The sequence below is a fragment of the Aphidius gifuensis genome, linkage group LG1 (assembly GCF_014905175.1).
Source record: "Aphidius gifuensis isolate YNYX2018 linkage group LG1, ASM1490517v1, whole genome shotgun sequence".
Taxonomy (NCBI): domain Eukaryota; kingdom Metazoa; phylum Arthropoda; class Insecta; order Hymenoptera; family Braconidae; genus Aphidius; species Aphidius gifuensis.
The window spans coordinates 2,735,864-2,753,699 of NC_057788.1; the positions used below are offsets into that span (position 1 = coordinate 2,735,864).

At 24.5% G+C, this 17,836-nt stretch overlaps 2 protein-coding genes and 1 non-coding gene across 4 annotated transcripts in view; 2 read left to right on the forward strand and 1 right to left on the reverse strand.

Annotated features, from left to right (window-relative positions):
* LOC122860928 overlaps positions 1–15,025 on the reverse strand; it is a 40,813-nt gene extending 25,788 nt beyond the window's left edge. For both annotated transcript variants that reach the window (XM_044165008.1, XM_044165007.1), the window contains exons 1-2: positions 14,709–15,025; positions 114–182 (exon numbers count right to left, since the gene is read on the reverse strand). The gene's annotated coding sequence lies outside the window, so the exon portion shown is untranslated. The remainder of the gene's footprint in view (positions 1–113; positions 183–14,708) is intronic.
* Positions 3,189–3,268, forward strand: Trnal-uag. The gene has a single exon. It is a non-coding gene; the product is annotated as a tRNA-Leu (tRNA).
* A 1,409-nt stretch (positions 15,026–16,434) lies between the features above and the next one.
* Positions 16,435–17,828, forward strand: LOC122860931 (protein FRG1 homolog). Its single transcript, XM_044165011.1, has 5 exons — positions 16,435–16,557; positions 16,640–16,719; positions 16,805–17,097; positions 17,293–17,492; positions 17,610–17,828. Exons 1-5 carry the CDS (start codon positions 16,499–16,501, stop codon positions 17,755–17,757), a joined length of 780 nt encoding a protein of 259 aa, XP_044020946.1. The 5' UTR covers positions 16,435–16,498; the 3' UTR covers positions 17,758–17,828.
* The last annotated feature ends 8 nt before the right edge of the window (positions 17,829–17,836 follow it).

Below are 17,836 nucleotides of genomic sequence, written 5' to 3' on the forward strand. Positions count from 1 at the left end.
CTCAAGTGGTAACTTTTTTTTTCTATTTTTATCTCTCTCTCTCTCGCTTTCTCTCTTGCTTTTTAAATATTTTTCTTTTTTTATTAACCCTCTTATAATATTTTTTTACTGACCTTTTTTCACTTCGTTACGCCTTCAGTCTAGTTACTTCCGGCTTGCCATGTCGATGAGCTTCGATAAATCTGTAAAAACAATAAAAAAATGAACAAATTAAAAAAAAAATTTCAACACTTGTTATTTTATGAGAGATTGATGTTTAGCAAGTATGAATTGTATAGACATGTTAATTTTATGGGTGAATGAACGAAGGGTGGTTTATTCAACCTATTTATTATAAAATCGATCATCAAAAATGACTGTGTACTTTTTTTTTTTCCTACTTTGTACAGTATTTTTTTTCTGTTTGGCAAAAAATAAAAAAACTGCACATTACATGTAATCGAAGAAAGTAACGGAAAAATTAAATTAAAAATGAAAAAATTATGTAAATATAGTTGGACAGCTAAAAACAAACGTTAAAGAAGAGTAAATAATTAATTTTCATATTGTTCGATTTCTGATGATGAGTCACATTGCCTGGAGCTAAATAATATTCACTGTATTTGACACACATAAAAATAAATGAAATGAGGAAAAAATTTGAAATTTATTTCCTGTCTATTAGTACAACTACCATATTTGACTTTTTTTTTTTTTTTTTTCTATTCAACTTTTCGATGTACCCGTTGCGTTTATGTTATCGTCAACCAACTCGGTGAAATTTGTTGAAATATATAAATAAATAAATATTACGGTAAACGAATATTCCCGTCATCCTTTATGCTCATAAAATAAATTCAAAAAGTTTTTCAATTTGCCGTATACATATATTCCATTGTCCAGATATCTCTAGAGACAACGAAAAGATCTATTCAATTTTAAAAAAAATTTAAACAAACTTATTTAAAAATTATTTGAATGTATTATTTGATACGTGGTTATTTTTTTTATGAACCTTTGATATATACAAGAATTTCTAGTAATTTTTATAACTTTTAACTATAAATTTAAGGTATTTCACAAAAAAATAAATAATCGATGGTTAACAAACAGATCGTATTTGTCATGAATGAATAGCACACGATTTATTATTCAGAATTCAAAAATCTACATTGACTTATTTTACAGAGTCCAAAAATGGCTTAGTGAATAAAAAAATAAAAAAATGAAAAAGCATACCATTCTCTTCTGTTTTGGATTATAAAAAATATATAAAAACCAGCGAAAAATTATGAGAACAAACAATGCCATACGAAAACGAAAAATCACACTGTTCGAGCTTATATATGAAAAATAAAATAAACCCTTGAAAAGAAAAAAAATGAAAAAGGTATAGAGATAAAAAAAAAAAGGACCAGGCGCACCATAAATATCCGCTAGTATTGTACATTTCTAGAGTGAATGTATATACCAATAAAAAAAACGCCTCGAGGCTTTTCCAAGTCTCGCATATCGCGTACAATAAAATACAACATATATATATTTCGGTATATATCTATGTATACGCATTTATTTTATTTTTCTTTTCGAAGCAAAAAGATGACCATAATATTATAAAAAGAAAAAAGAGAAAGGGTTGTATTACGTAGATTATATTGCGATTGATCCTCTGATATTTTCACGTGATGAATAGGTAAAATATATTTTATTTATAATTATAAAAATAAGGAATGTCTTACTTCGTGCTAAAGAGATTTCATTTGTTCAGTCATTCGTTGAAAGAATAAAAAGTGGAATAATGGAAATTAAATTTTTTAACATGCAGAATAAATATATTTAGGTGTTTATAACGAAATTGTCATTGGCACCGATACGGGGAAATTTACGGGAAATACGGGGACATTTACGGGTTTCGGACACAATGCAATCAGTCCTACACACACAATGGTGGCTGTTTACCGTAAATTTTTGGGTAACCTGTACAAATGTCCCCGTAAATTCTCCGGTATTCGGTACTAACAGCGTTACCAGTTGTTTAAATATTAGAAGCATAATTTCATAAAATTTTCTTATATAGAAATATTTCTTTTTAGCGAACACATAACCTGCAGCAAAAAATTCCGAGTTTTGCTTAGAGGTTTCAATATGATTGAAATTAAATTTTGAAACTTCCAGAATAATTATATTTAGGTGTTGTTCAAATATTAGAAACATAATTTCATAAATATTTTTCTTAGAAATATTTTTTGACAAACATGATCTGCAACGAAAAATGCTGAGTTTTGTCTGCAAGTCACGCAGAAAATATAAAATAAATAAAATTAAAATTCTATATTATAAAACTTCATTCTAAGCACAGAAACTTTATCCAACTTGAATAAAGTATTTTCAAAACTTGGGAAAATTTTAATTTCAACTCAAGAAAATTTTAATAATGAGGATTCAAATAAATCCACGATCATCAAACTTTGTGTTATTCAAATAATGATAATCAAAAGTCAGAAAACTTTCGAAGGGTGTCGGCAATTTTGAAAAATGAGGGGAACTTGAAAATAGAAAAAAATAAATAGGCGTCAATTTTATGGGTATAGAATGATCGTTTTATGTATTACTTTATATTTTATTATGATTGTGAAATAAATATTCTACATAGATATATTTATGTAGAATAAATGAATTCGAAAGCCCATATGCAGCTACAGTGCAGCTGTCTATATTTGGAGATGAATTGTGTATAATTGTTGTTGTCGGTGGTGACCTTGATGATGTCTAGAATGGAACCCATGGGGATCACATACTAATATTCGATTCACATTAACAATACGGGGGAAGCATATACATATTATTTTTTTTTTTTTCAATAAATCACACTGAGTAAACAAACTAACATTTTTTACTGTGCTAACAGGGTAATCGTAGGGCAAAAATTATTTTTTGGATTTTTTAATATTCTGATAAATGAAAAATATTGTGTAGATAATGTTAGTAATTTCCTTAGAAAGTAGTAGTGAAAAATGTTGGTTTTTTTTGGTGCACAATTAATAATTTACTTTTAAATCAAAGATAGATTATAAATTTAGAAATAAATAAGAAAACACAAATATTTCAACGTTTAAATTTGAAAAAAATTAGTAAATGAAAATATTGGTTTAAAAAATAATAGAGAAATATGTTTAGTTATGATGTTCTTCAAACAAAATCTGTCTTATGGCAGCGTGGCCGAGCGGTCTAAGGCGCTGGTTTTAGGCACCAGTCCGAAAGGGCGTGGGTTCGAATCCCACCGCTGTCAGATATATTTTTTGCATTTTTTTGCAATTTGCAAAAATAAATCAACTGTCAGTATTAGACGGTTAACTAACAACGTTAGTACTAACTTCAGTACTTAGTACTAACGTTAGTACTAACTTTCATACATCTAATTATCTTTGATCATTCTTTTGACATCAATCAAGCAAGGAAATCTCTAGTCACAAATATATTTTGACAAGAACATCAACATATCCTGCACACAAGACACTCATAAAAAACTCATAAACCCATGTACCTAGATTTACAGCATGCAATATCTTTTTTATTTCGCTTTCCTATTACCCTCTTGCTCGAAATCTACAAACGTGACTAAAGTATTTTCCAACATACACAAATGACTACATTAATTCTGCGTATACTACATATAATTAAATAAATTACCAAGCAAATAAAGCCTTGTATAAATATATATCTAATGTAAATCAATTAATTCACATCATTTATTGTACAAAGTCTTGAAATTCAAAACAAGAGAAAATTCAGATCACTTGTAAAACAAATATAATGAATTTTTTTTCCATTCTTTGTTTTATTTTAGTACTTTGTCTTAACCCCTGTGCTGCAAAATAAGTACCCATCTAGTACATGAATTCTTTGTCAAAGTCAGAATGACGTAAAACAACTAGAAGCGTTATAACTGCCCTTAGTTTTTGTTTTGTCTCGTTTCTCTCAGTACAAGAGACAATTCATTGACTCAACAATTGCACTCTTTTGTCACCACTCAACCACTCGTTTACTTTACAACCCTATTATGTATAATTTATAAAAAAAATCACAGACATGAAAAAAAAATAATATATATTCATAAAATTGTAAAGGTTTTTTTTCATTTTTTTTTTTGACAAAATATCGAATAAATTTATATGAAAAATTGTATTCAATATTCAATGTACATGTTTAATGCAAATACATAATGTATTTACATATATATTTGTTATATTTTTTGACTTGAGCGAAGTTGAATAATTTAATTTGTCGGCGTGTTAGAGAATGAAATGCAAGCCACTTTTCTTTATCTGGTTATTCCTCATGTTGCATACATAGTATATACATACCAAGAAAACATGCAAAGATAAAATTTCTAGTGTGTATGTATATAAATTGTGAAAAGCATTTTAAACCACTCGAAAAATATTTCAACAATTTACAATCAAAATAAGATTAAATGCTTTTATATACTTAAATACTCTGTAAATTTAATATAAATATTATAAAGCTGAATAGGAACTGTATATTTTATGTTAAATTTTACTTTTTTAAAAATAATAAAATTATTTTATTATACACAGTAGATGATGATAAAACAAAATAATATATTTCAAATTTGATGAGATCCAATTTTCGTAATAAAAAAATTCCAGCAATTCAATTTGTTAAAGTGTAAAAACTCCCACCGTTTTTTATTAATAATAATTATTTTTTTAACCGACTAAATTAAAACTAAATAAAATATTCAAAAGCATTTAAAAAAAAAAAAATTCTTAATTGGGGCTTTTGTTTAATTTAAAAATTAAAACAATAATAATGAAAAAAAAATATTGTATTTTGAAAATTGGCTGAACACGTGTCAAATTTATTTTTCATAAATTGGTGAAAATTTTCAATGCTATTTATAAACTATCAAAATAATTTTATAAATACTAATTCCTGAAACTTACATTAAATTTTTTTAAGTAGTAAATATAATTTTCAAAAAGAACAGAAATTGACATATCCTGAATAATTTCAAAAATTCTGAATATTATCAAAAAATTTACAAATAATTTAATTTTTTTTTATTCATTTTCTGTTCAAAAAAAAAAATTTGTATCCTGAATTTTTGCAATTCTACAGGATATTAAAAAAAAATTTATCAAATAAATTAATTTTTTTTATTCAGTTTTGTGTTCAAAACAAGGAAACATTATTGAATAAAGTTTCCTGAAAATTCTGAGGATACTATCAAAAAATTTATCAAATAAATTAATTTTTTACTCAGTTTTCCTGTTCAAACGAAACCTACAATATCCTGAATAATTTTCTAACAACTAATATTATCAAAAAAATTTATCAAATAATTTAATTTTTTTATTCAATTTTCCTAAAAAACAAAATAATTATGAATAATTTTAAATTCAAAATATTTATCAAAAAATTGTCAAATAAATTAATTTTTTTATTCAGTTTTTTTAAAACAAATGAACTATTGAATAATTTCAACATTCTGACAATATATAGAAAAATTTATAAATAATTTAATTTTTTTTATTCAATTTCCTGTTCAAAAGGAACAGAAACTGAATGTATCTAATAATTTCCAACAATTCTACCAGAATATATTATCAAAATATTTATGTATAATAAATATTTATTTATTATTATAATTTTTAATTAAACAAAATGACAAGACAATTTAACAAATTGTTATATTTTATTTTACGTAAATTAACTCATAAATTTAATTTAAAATTTTTTTTTACTGATGTAATTTATAAAGCAAAAAATATCAGATCATCGATAGACAGCATTGTTAATGTATTTAATAATCTGAAAGTTGATTCTTAGTGGTTATAATTTAAATTATGTTATATATACAATCTTAGTTCAATGTTTTATCAATAACATTGCTATAGTAAATTAGTTACAAAAATCATAAAAACAATTTTTTTTTTAAAATTATTGATTTTAATAAATTGTTATTCTGAAATATCACTTTTATATGATTTGATAAATAAAAATTAAATTTTGATTTTAAAATTCCTGGTTAATTTTCAAATGATCCATTTTTATATAAATAACCCTAAATTGGCCAGGTTATGTTTAATAAATTAAAAAAGTTAATTTGATTTAAAATTTGATTTTGATTTAATTGGTTTGATTTGATCAAACTTAAATGCTCATAAATTGGTCAATTGTCATAATGAATACAAAAGTGCACGTCATACGTACAAAAATAAAAAATAAAAATTTATCCTAGTCTCATTAAATACTTTTAACAGCTGGCATATATAATTTTTTTTTTTTTTTAAATTCTTTTTTATACGCTTGTCATGATTTTTTTATTTAAACTAAATTCATAATTCCAAGAAAAGTATGCTTACTAAATCTACCACGTGAGTTTTTCTGTCTCAAAATTTTTTGTGTTAAAAAATGTAATAATAAAAATGCTATAATATAATAAACAAGGTAAATTAAAAAAAAAAAAAAATTAAATCCACTATTTTAGATAATTTACAGTGCACAATAACGAGAAAAGCTTTTAAAAAAATTTCTGGATATTTTGTGTTGCAAGTCATGAGGATCATAGGGCTTTAATGTGAGCCGACAAAGTGCCATATGAAAGCCTGGATGAACTGTTTAAAAAAAAATTATTAATCTCACCGTTAATTTTTTTTTATCAATATATTATTTTTTAAATTCGAAATACTTTCAAAGTTTTAATATAAATATTCATACATGCGCGTCAATTGCATTAATTAAAATTATATAATTAAAAACAAAATTGCAAGTATAAAAGTAAACAAAAAATATTAATTAATTAACCAAACAAAATGAATAAATATTAAATACAGATTTTCAAATTTTGCTTACTAATTAAAGTGCAATTTTTACCGTTAAAAAAAAATTATAATTAAAGATATAAATAAATAATTTTTGACTCAGCACAATAGACAAGATAATGATGATATTTTATAGAGCTTTTTCTTTCTTTTAAATACATATATATATATTTTCTACAGCCCTTAAAATAATAGCGTCTTGGTCTAACGACTTTAACTTAAGTTGGGATTTGCACTCACGATATTCGGCAACTATCTTAAATTCTTAACAAAGAAAGATCGATAAACCGAGGCTCATTTTCCAGAAGTATAGGCGCGCCACCACGTGCTATATGTATATAATAAAAATAAAATAAAAAATAAAAAAACTATAAGAGTCTAAAACGTGTATAAAAACACCAGTAACACGCAAACTCGCGTGAGCATTATATTAACCACTCGCCAGAGTCAGGACAAAAAAATTTACTAGAAAAAAAATTAAAAAAATAAAACATGTCGCTGTTAACATTTGGCGTCATTCACATTTTTTACCCTCCATCTATTTTTTTTAATCACCCTCGAGTTGAAATATATATATCTTTTTTACTACATAAACAATATATGCATTTTTATCATCATATGCTCTGGCATATATTGCATTTATATAAATGAAATTAAATATCGATCATCGAGTAAAATTAATTAAATTAAATTTTTCCAATTTCATCGAAAAATACTGAGACATTAATATTATTAATTGAACATAATATATCAAGGATTTTAACAAAAGCTTTACAGTTTAAAAAAAAAAATTATATCAATGTTTTTTAATATGACAAATATTTTTAATAATAATTTCATGAAACTTTTATTTTAGAAAATTACAAACATCTAGTATTAAAAATTCCAATAAAATATTTTTGAAATATTTTATTTTCAATGCATTTATTTACCTGAATTTTAGTATTTGTAAATTTACATCGAGTACAATGCAAAAAAAAAAAAAAATTGTATACACAAATGTACAGCATGCGGTGACGCAATTTTCATATAAAAAATAAATCCATTTATTCTTCGACAAATCGATATATAAATTCTGTAATACGAAAGTCTAGTTTTTACAATGTCAACTCGGTACAGTAAATACAGTTAAAAGATTAAAATAAAATTTTGAATTTAAATATATACAAATGTCGGTTGATAGCCACTTTTGTAAAAAACGAAATAATAAAAAAAGATGTGTATGAAAATGTTTAACAAATACCTATGATTCACCCGATAAAATATTTTTTTAAAAATGCGCCGAGTTATATATTGTGATTTATATATTTTAAAGAGTAAAATATAGTGTATAAGGAAATTGCTGGATCGTTTATTTCGTAACGCAACTTTACGTTTTGTTGAATTTATTTTTGCATGGATGAACCGGGATGAAAATGCCAAGCTTGGTCCTTTTTAGTCTCGCTGAAAGAGAGAAAGTAAAATGTTGAATATATAGGCACCACAACGTGGTAAACTACCCCCTTATATAAAAAAAAAAAAAAGAGAAATAGAGAGAGAAAGAGCCATTTTACTCCCTAAAACTTTACTCAACTCTGGTGTACACTCATGTATATGCATTATATAATAAAATAAACGCACACAAGTACACAAAATAGGAGCAAAAACAGAAGCAGAAATATCAGCAACCCTTCGTACGTTGCCATGACGACACAACACTCTCATCTGGATATAAAGATGTGTCACAATATGCAAATCAAATTCGAAGGTCATTGTTTAATTGCACCATCGATATTTCCTATATACTATTTTTTTTTTATACCAAAAATATATATCAAATTTAATCAATATTATTTATTTTTATTTTTATACTAAAAACAAAAAATGAAATTAAAATATATTCCTGAATATTTAAATTTTAATAAGCTAAAATAAATCATAAAAATGAAAAAAAAAGATTTATTTTTTCATTAAAAATGGATGATGATAATAAAATAAAAATAAATTGGATATAGAAGAATGATATATATTTTTTTCGAAAAAATATTTATGATTGATTTGAGTACGTTCTTCAGTAGACTGTGAAAAAAACAAAAAAATATATTAAAATGAAAAAAAATGTTTAATCAATAGATATATATTTTGTGGGTCAATGTTGCAAGTGGTGCATTTGAAATTTTGCCAAAAATAAATAATAAAAAATCACGACCTCTTTTTTTTTATAAGATCCAGAAAACTAAAGTTATTCCGACAGATCGGTTGGTTGGTTGGTTGGTTGGTTAGTACTACAATGTACATAATTCATTGTTTACATAAGATGTCTAAAAGAAGAAAAATAAAAAAAAGCTCCGCACCTCCGGCAAACAGAGGTCACAAAGAAACCCAAAACTAAATAAAAAAAACAAGATAAAACCCCAAAAATAAGGAAAAAAAAATAAATAAAAAATTTCTAAACCCCTAAGAAGAAAATTGAGATAAAAAATTCAAATGATTTCCTTGAAATTTGTGTATTATTATTATGATTTTCACTAGAATGTTTAAAGTGGTGTCTATATATTCTTGTGTAATTGTGCAAAACACTGTATATATATTTTTGCACGTAACATGTACAGTAGTAGTCCAGTAAAATCGGCCCAATGGGGATGCGTGCAAGCGTGTTATACGCTTCAGGAACTTTACATATACACACAAACTTATATATATCATATAAAATACATAGATAAATATATACAAGTTAAGGGAAAAGCATGCTAGCAAGTAAATCGCCAACCGGGGACGACGACTACGAGGGCGAATGAACTCGAACGTTGAGTATCGACTGGACATGCGACTACCACCGCCTTTGAGAGGGTTCAAAACACTAAGCTCCAATTGAACAACCTGAGGGTAGGTAAAAAAAACTTGTGTTAAGTCAGAAAGTAAGCTCATTCTAATTCTCATTATCACCTAGAGATTTTTTTTTTTTTTCTCAATTAAGAAAATCAAAAAGAAAAAATTTAAAACCCAACAATTTGCAATTTGCAATTTTAATGAAAATTAATAAATTTTTATGAAATAAAATAGATAAAATAACAAAATATCAACAACAAAATTGTATTTGAGAAGAATAAAGGTTTTTTTTTTTTTTTTAGGAAAAAAGTTAATGTGAATTGTTTTTTTTTATTTCAAATCCTTTGATGATTTTTTTTTAGATAAAATTTGAGCTTAATTGTAATTGAACAAGTAAAACATTGTTGTCTATTGTAAATTATTTAAGAGGATGATATTTTTAATGCTCAAAGAAGAAGCCCCAGTGTCTTTCAACACAATTAGTTTTGGTTATTTTTTTTTTTTATTTCTTTGTTACAAGCTGCTTATAAATTGCACGCGGAAACACGAAATCGTCTATAGATCTTCATGTCTCCATTATTTTTATGTGAGTAATTTTTTTTCCTCAAGTTTCACTTTTTTTTTTTTCTGTCAAGTGAATGTTCCCCCTTCATATATCGCTTCGATATCTATCAATGACAGCAAAGCGTACATCCTTCTCCTTATTTATTTTATACATATAAATTTTTTTTTTTTTCTGTAAATATTATATATAGAGGGGAGTCATTGAGGGGTGAGTGACTCTTGATTTTTTTTTCAGTCCTTTCAACGCTTTTCTATACTATAAGATAAAATTGTATATTGGTTTTGTAGATATGTAGGAAATCAATCGAGCATGGTAAGAGTCATGTCGCCAAAATGACTACGACTTAAACAACAATACAAAAGTAAAACGATATCAGAAAATTCAGCACAATTTATGTTAAATATATAACACATAAAAATACTGAGAATGCTGTCATAATAATAAAAGAAAATAGAAAAAATATCCATCAAATTTTCTATGATTTTTGTGTACAATACATATTTCAACTAAAGAAAAACAAAAAGCAACTAATAAAAGCTCAAACTACTTAGTGATTACAAATATTTTTTTATATTTAAAAAATAAAATAAATCAATGACAACTTGAACATTCCTTTCAAACATTTTTCTTTACCTAAAATTGCAATTTTTATATTTTTTTTTTAATAAAACAAAAATAAAAACAGTATGATATTTTTTTTCATTATTCTATCAACTGTATATATCTTATCCAAGAAATATATTTACAAGTGATTTTTTACATGAACAAGCTAAACACTTGCTACACACAAAAGATACTGATATTGAATTCCAGTAAAAATCTCGTTGAATGTAATACTGTCAATTGATAAATTGCCAATCGTGTAGCAAGTGCCAGTTTTTTATATTTTTTATTTCAAAGACATTCTGTGGTCGTGACAGCAGCATTACACGCTGAACAATTTTTCATAAAAAGTTTTTAAAATATTTCAAATAAAAAATTTATTGAATTTTTTATCAAAAATATAATGAGCATAAAAAAAAATTTAATAACAAACAAAAAAAAAATTACAAAAATATATTTGAATATAAATTTTTAATGTTTAAAGAATTTTAAAAAAAAGAAAATAAATCTATATGTATACAAATTTTTGTATATTAATTTACTTATAATTTTATAGGGGATCAAAAAAATATATCAGACGTACTTGAATTCTATGTGATGATCAATATTTTAGCATAGTATGTGTGTGTGTGTGTGTGTGTAATAGTATGGGGATCTCACCAACTCTAACTACATATTTAATAACATCGATAGCAGTCACGGTACAAAGAAGAGGGTAGAAGGGGGTGTGAGTATATACTATCACAGAAAATTATGATGAAAAGACAAGGGAATATTACGTTGTTTAAAAAACAAAAAAAATCAAAATTAAATACACAAATATCCAATTTTACAAGAAAATATTATTAATTTTTAAAATTAAATACACTGATTGTAATAATTTTAAATTTAAATAATTTAATAAATTTTTTAAAATACCAATTAAATAAATAATAAAATTGACAATAAAATAAATAAATTTTTATACTTTTAAACTTTAAAAAACAAAAATTAATAAATATTAAAAATAATGATAATGCTAATAAATAATGTAGCTATATTTATACGAGTTTCGTAGAACTGTATAGTAATTATATTTGCCCTTGCATGAATTTATATTTCAGCACGAAAACAACAACTATGGATTTTTTTTTCTCTTATTTGAACTCACAGCAAAATATAAAAATATAAATACAAAAAAATTTAAAGGAAAAAAAAAACACTTGCAGAATAGATATATGAGATAAAGCTCGAGTCTATATATATATGTGTGTGTGTGAGTTAAAAAAAAAAGCTCTTTAAGTTGAATTACAAAACATTGGCGAGTGGATATTCGAATATAAGGGTGGGTGGTAAGTGGGTGGTGGTGGTAGTGATGTAGCAAGGTGAATAGACAACAGAGAAATAAAATTTAATAGTTTTTTTTTAATATAGATATGTTGGTATTTTAGAAAGAGAGAGAAAGTGATAGAATATACTCAAAGACATGATACCTTACTACACAATGGAAAAATAAATTAGAAAAAAAAAAATCTATCATTATCTTACGAAACACGCAATAAAGTCATTTTAGAATTTTTATTTTTTAACCCCCTATGTAATTTTATTTTTTTTTCAAATAACACAAATTATTATATGAAAATTTTTTAATTTCTATTATTATTTTACCATTTTTTTTAAAAATATTATATATACTTTGATAATAAAAATAAATAAATAATTAAGAATTTGTAAAAATATTTTTATAATGTGTCTTTTATGTTATTATTATAGAAATAAAAAAAAATATCGTGATCGATCTGAAATTCAATATAGATAATCAGTTTGGTCTCAGAATCAATTGAAATTTATTGTAATTAAATTTTGCAACTTGCAAAATATCTTTATTGCAATGTCGTTTCGATATCAGAATAATAGTTTGGCCACCAGGTTCAGCTTCATAGTTTATATTATTATTTTTTACCAATTTGAATAATTTAGATATAAATTTCTATTATAAAACAAACAATGTACCTGACCTTTTCTTGTCTCGTGTAATTTTAGCATTTTAATAATCCTGAATCGACAATTTTCTTTCACAAAAATATTAATAGACAATAGAAATTTTCTCATTATATAAAATCTCAAGAATATATAAATTATTCAAGTTTTTTTTTTCTTTTTTACATTATGTTAATTAATAATAATAATAAAAAAAAATAAAGCTTTTAAAATTTTTAACTTGACACACGTGGAAATAAATGCCACGTGTGTCAAGTTAAAAATAAATTTTAAATAAATTTTCAAAGAATACTTGAAAAAAAAAAATGTCAAGTCGGCAGAAAAAAAGCTCTTGTTTTTTTTTTTTTCATAATGTTAAGAGAGAAAATCTCCTCGTTCGTTTTGGCTGTTGTTAACACACCAGGGACCAAAACCTTTTTCTCCTCTGTAAGTCGTTTTCGTAATTTTGTTTTTATCTTATGCTTAACTTTCTCATCTCATTTTACAAGAACGAAACTTGAGGCTGCAGGTGTTTACATACCCCAATCTCTTTTTCATTTTCGTCGTTTCAACAACTCTGCAAATTCTCTTGTACACTCTTTTTTTTTTCCTCAATTTTTTTTACTTTTATTTAAACTTGTTTTCAATGAAATATTCCAATTGATTTCAAGGATATCGATACGATGTGGCCACCGTGAAATCAAGTAGACCAACAACAACTCAAACGTCAGATAATATTCCATAAAAAAAAAAAAAAATAAAGTAAAGACTTGTTTAAAATAAAAATATTAAATTTAAAAATTAATTATTAATATTCTTTAACTAAAAATAAAATTCAAATACTAATAGTAATAATAAATTAATCATTATAAAGATGAAAAAAAAATCAATACAGTAAAACAATGTATTCATTCGATGAAAAATAATTCAATTTATCATTAAATCCCTTTTGTTTTACAACTGAGCTGTATCTACCTGTTGCCATATTGAATTTAATTTTTTTTTTACATTTCAATTAAGCTTATTATAAAATTAACTCATATCAACTCATGTCATTCATACGGTTGTATATATAATTCTACTGTGCAAAAAGTAATAACATTTTTTTTTTAACTTTTTTTTCTATTTTTAATAAAGACGAATGTGAATAAATGGACAGTAATGAGGACAATCAAAAAGGCGGCTTTTATTTTGAATGAGAAAATACGTGATGTGAAATTATTCATGAGTTGTATATTGAAGATGCCAAATTGGCTTATTGACAAGTAGAAAAAAAATAAATAAGAAAGATACATTTTTGATACAGCAGGTGAGTGAAATGTCTCATTCAGGTTTATGTTTATTTTTTTTTTTCATCATTTTTTATTATTTATTTCAAGTATTATGCAATTTATTTATTTATTTACTAATATATTGTTGTTAAAGCCCTGAAAATATCATCTTTTCTGAACTGATAAATATTTAAATAATTAAAAAAATTAATTTTCCATGAAATTATTAAACAAACACTTGTTAAAAAAAGAGAAATAAAATCGATTAAATTTTAAATTCATCAAGTTAATAAACAATAATAATTTATTCATGTAAAATTTATAATAAATTATTTATGAAATAAATGAGAAATGCAAAATAACAATGTTTTATTTGATAATAGAAAATTGTAATGATATAAAATATTTATAGGATTATTAATCATACAACTCAAAATGATAATAGGTAATTTGAAATTTGTCAAAGTGACAAACTAAATATATAACTCAATCAATTTACACACATACATTACATACTCAACTTTTGATTTCAATTTGAATATGCATAACTAACGAGTCATTTGTCAATTTTAAATATTTTTTTATTTTTATTTAAAATCACAATGATACTGTAAATTTATTCACATTCAATATTTGCTTATCATAAAAAATATAATATGAAATTTATGTACTTACAAGCTTGTTGGTATTTTTCCAAATAAAAAAATTCCATTCTGGCAAATAGTAAGATTAAAAAATAAATAAATACAGTTCACTTTTTTTTTGGTTAACAATAAAATATAAAATCCACAAAACACTCACTTTAAAATTAAAATAATATTATCACTTTTTTTTTTTTTTTAAATTGTTAATTATCGTTTTGAAAAAAAAAAAAATATTTTATATTTATTTTTAAATAATTTACCAGTTGATTTGATGAATTTTTTCGATAAATAAAAATTGAGATATTACTGAATATTTCGTCCAACGGACGCGCGCTTTGCGACGACACTGGGGGTAGGTGGGCACCCCTAGTTGGTAGCCGGCACAGCAGCCGCCCCCACCAGTCACCCTCATTGCTGCTAGTACATATACGGGGGTAAAAATTTATACACATATAACATACCAGGCAGACCGTTAGAAGGGTCGAATGAACGTCGCGATCGAAAAAAAAGAGGGCTATTGATGAATGAATATGAACATGTATTTTCTGTACCAAATAATTTTTGAATAAATTTTTTTAATGTCTCGTCAATCACCCCCTTTATTTTATTTTTTTATCTCTCATTGAACAACTTCTAAGGACACCCTTTGTATTTTCAATGATGGGTGGATTATCAGAAAAGAAATAAATCCTGATAAATCAGATCAAAGTAAATTTTGGAGTAAATAAAAAATAATATTTAAAAATATAATTTAAATACATTTTAAATAATTTGTTAATATAGAAATCACTTTTTTTTTTTTTTTATCACTGTTTATTAATTATTTACTGGCTTATTAATTATTATTATGGCTGTCGTCAATTTTACTTGAGATTTATTTTTCAAATTTGTTTAATTTATTTATTTTTGAGTAAATCGTAACATTGATTTTTTTTATTTCACAATTTTATGGGGGAGTTTTATTTGAGGGGTGGTTTAAAATTCGTTGGTTTTTTAAACGTAGAAAATAGAGGTTTTCGTGTTCAACAGTTGTAAAGGAAAATTTTGTGAGTATGATTCAACGAACAACTCGAAAACAACTGACTAAAAACAAGATGGCAGTGCATGTAAAATTTTACGCACGCGCAATAACATTTAACAAAAAGAAAAAAAAAAAAAAGTACAATAAATTGACCAAGGTCCCTAGAATGATTCCCAATATACAGGTCATCCGAAGTAAAATCGTTGATATCCCCAATATGGCGAAGCCGCGCAAATTCAAACTGCTACGGCGTCAAGTTATATGAATTGCAGTCACAAAATAAATGATTAAATTTTTTTTTTGCATCTGTAATCATCATAAATGATCAATATATTAATATGAAATAAAATAATAAATATTATAATGTTTATAAAATATTATTGAATAAAATAACCTGAACGGAATTTTTTTTTTTCTTTTAAATAAAATATAATTATGATAGTATATTAATTTAACTTTGTCTATTTGAATATAGGAGTACTAATATTATCACACAAATTGCATTTATAATTAAATATCAAGTATCTATAATTAACAAATTAAATTCAATTCAACGTCAGACAATGTCAAATGTAAACATTGATAAACATGTGTGAATGTGTGTGACTATCCACGCATGCATACGTACCTATCTTGTTTACATATACGCATGCACACAACTACTGATCCCCAATATGGCGTCCCAAATTCTAGCTTCGGATGACCTGTCTAAATCCAGTAACTCATCTAGGGACCTTGAAATTGACTCATTATTGTTTATATAAAATAAAACAATTAAATTATTTATTAATAATATTAAAATGTCTGAATATCAATCAGTAAAAAAAGGTAAACTATTATTAAAAGGTGAAAAAGTCAAGTAAGTAAATACATTCTATAAATTTATTTATCAAAAATATTTAAATAATATATTTATTTATTGTTATGAATAATTATTGCAGATCAAAAAAAAGAAAACATAAAAAACAAGGAAAAGATGAAGAAAAAACAGAAGCTCAAGATGTCGATGCTGTTCAACATGGTAAATTTTTATATTTATTATTTATTTATTTAAAAAAAAAAACAAAGAGTATTAATAATATATTGTTATAATAATAATTAATCAGGTGGCTGGTGGAAGGTCAAAATAATAACTGAAATAACAGGAACAGTTGCTATTCAATTTGGAAATAATTGTTATGTGAAAGCTTTGGATAATGGTCTATTTACTCTTGGTGCTCCACATGATGAAGGAGATTGTCCATCACCAGAAGAAATATTTACAGCATTTCCAGTAAATGATAATAAAATTGCTCTTAAATCTGGTTATGGAAAATACATTGGAATTGATAAATCAGGTGTTGTTATTGGTAGAAATGATGCAGTTGGTCCAATGGAACAATGGGAACCAATATTTCAGGTAAATATTTAATTATAATCCAAAAAACAATAACTAACCAATTTTTTTTTCAAAAATAATCAACAATCTTCCAAATTAATCAATCAATAATTAAATAATCATTATTATTATTATTATTATATTGTCATTTTTACATGAAAAAATTAATTAATAATTATTGCTATGTATTAACTTTGTTTTATTTAAAAATTTAAGGATGAAAAATTAGCAATTATGGGAAACAACAATTGTTTTATGTCAATATCAGAAGATGATGATGTTTTATGTCAAAGTAAAAAAGCTGGACCAACAGAATACGTTACAATTAGAAGTATGGTACAAAGAATTGACAATACATTAAAAGAAATACCAGTTGAAGAACAAGGATCTATGACTGAAGTTGAAATTAATTATGTGTAAGTTTTATTATCAATTCAATTTTTTATATATTGTTATTATTATCATTTAAAAATAATTTAATCATTATTTATGATTTTATGATATTATTAATATTAATTGTTAATTTTTTACAGACGTAAATATCAAAAATTTCAAGATAAAAAGCTGCGAATAAATAAAGACGATCGTAGTAAACTTGAAATTGCTAAAACAGAAGGAACATTACATGAAACTTTACTTGATAGACGAAGTAAAATGAAAGCTGATCGTTATTGTAAATAAAATGTATAAAAAAAAAAATTATTTTTACTTTGTATTGGCACTTAAACATAATATTAAAATACTTTTAACTTTTTTTTTT

Bases quoted from the DNA above. Each gene is read 5' to 3' on its own strand.
- LOC122860931 (XM_044165011.1), top strand. From the start codon at position 16,499: ATGTCTGAATATCAATCAGTAAAAAAAGGTAAACTATTATTAAAAGGT. The intron at 16,720-16,804 runs GTAAATTTTTAT...ATAATTAATCAG, and splicing joins TGTCGATGCTGTTCAACATG to GTGGCTGGTGGAAGGTCAAA. The intron at 17,098-17,292 runs GTAAATATTTAA...TAAAAATTTAAG, and splicing joins AATGGGAACCAATATTTCAG to GATGAAAAATTAGCAATTAT.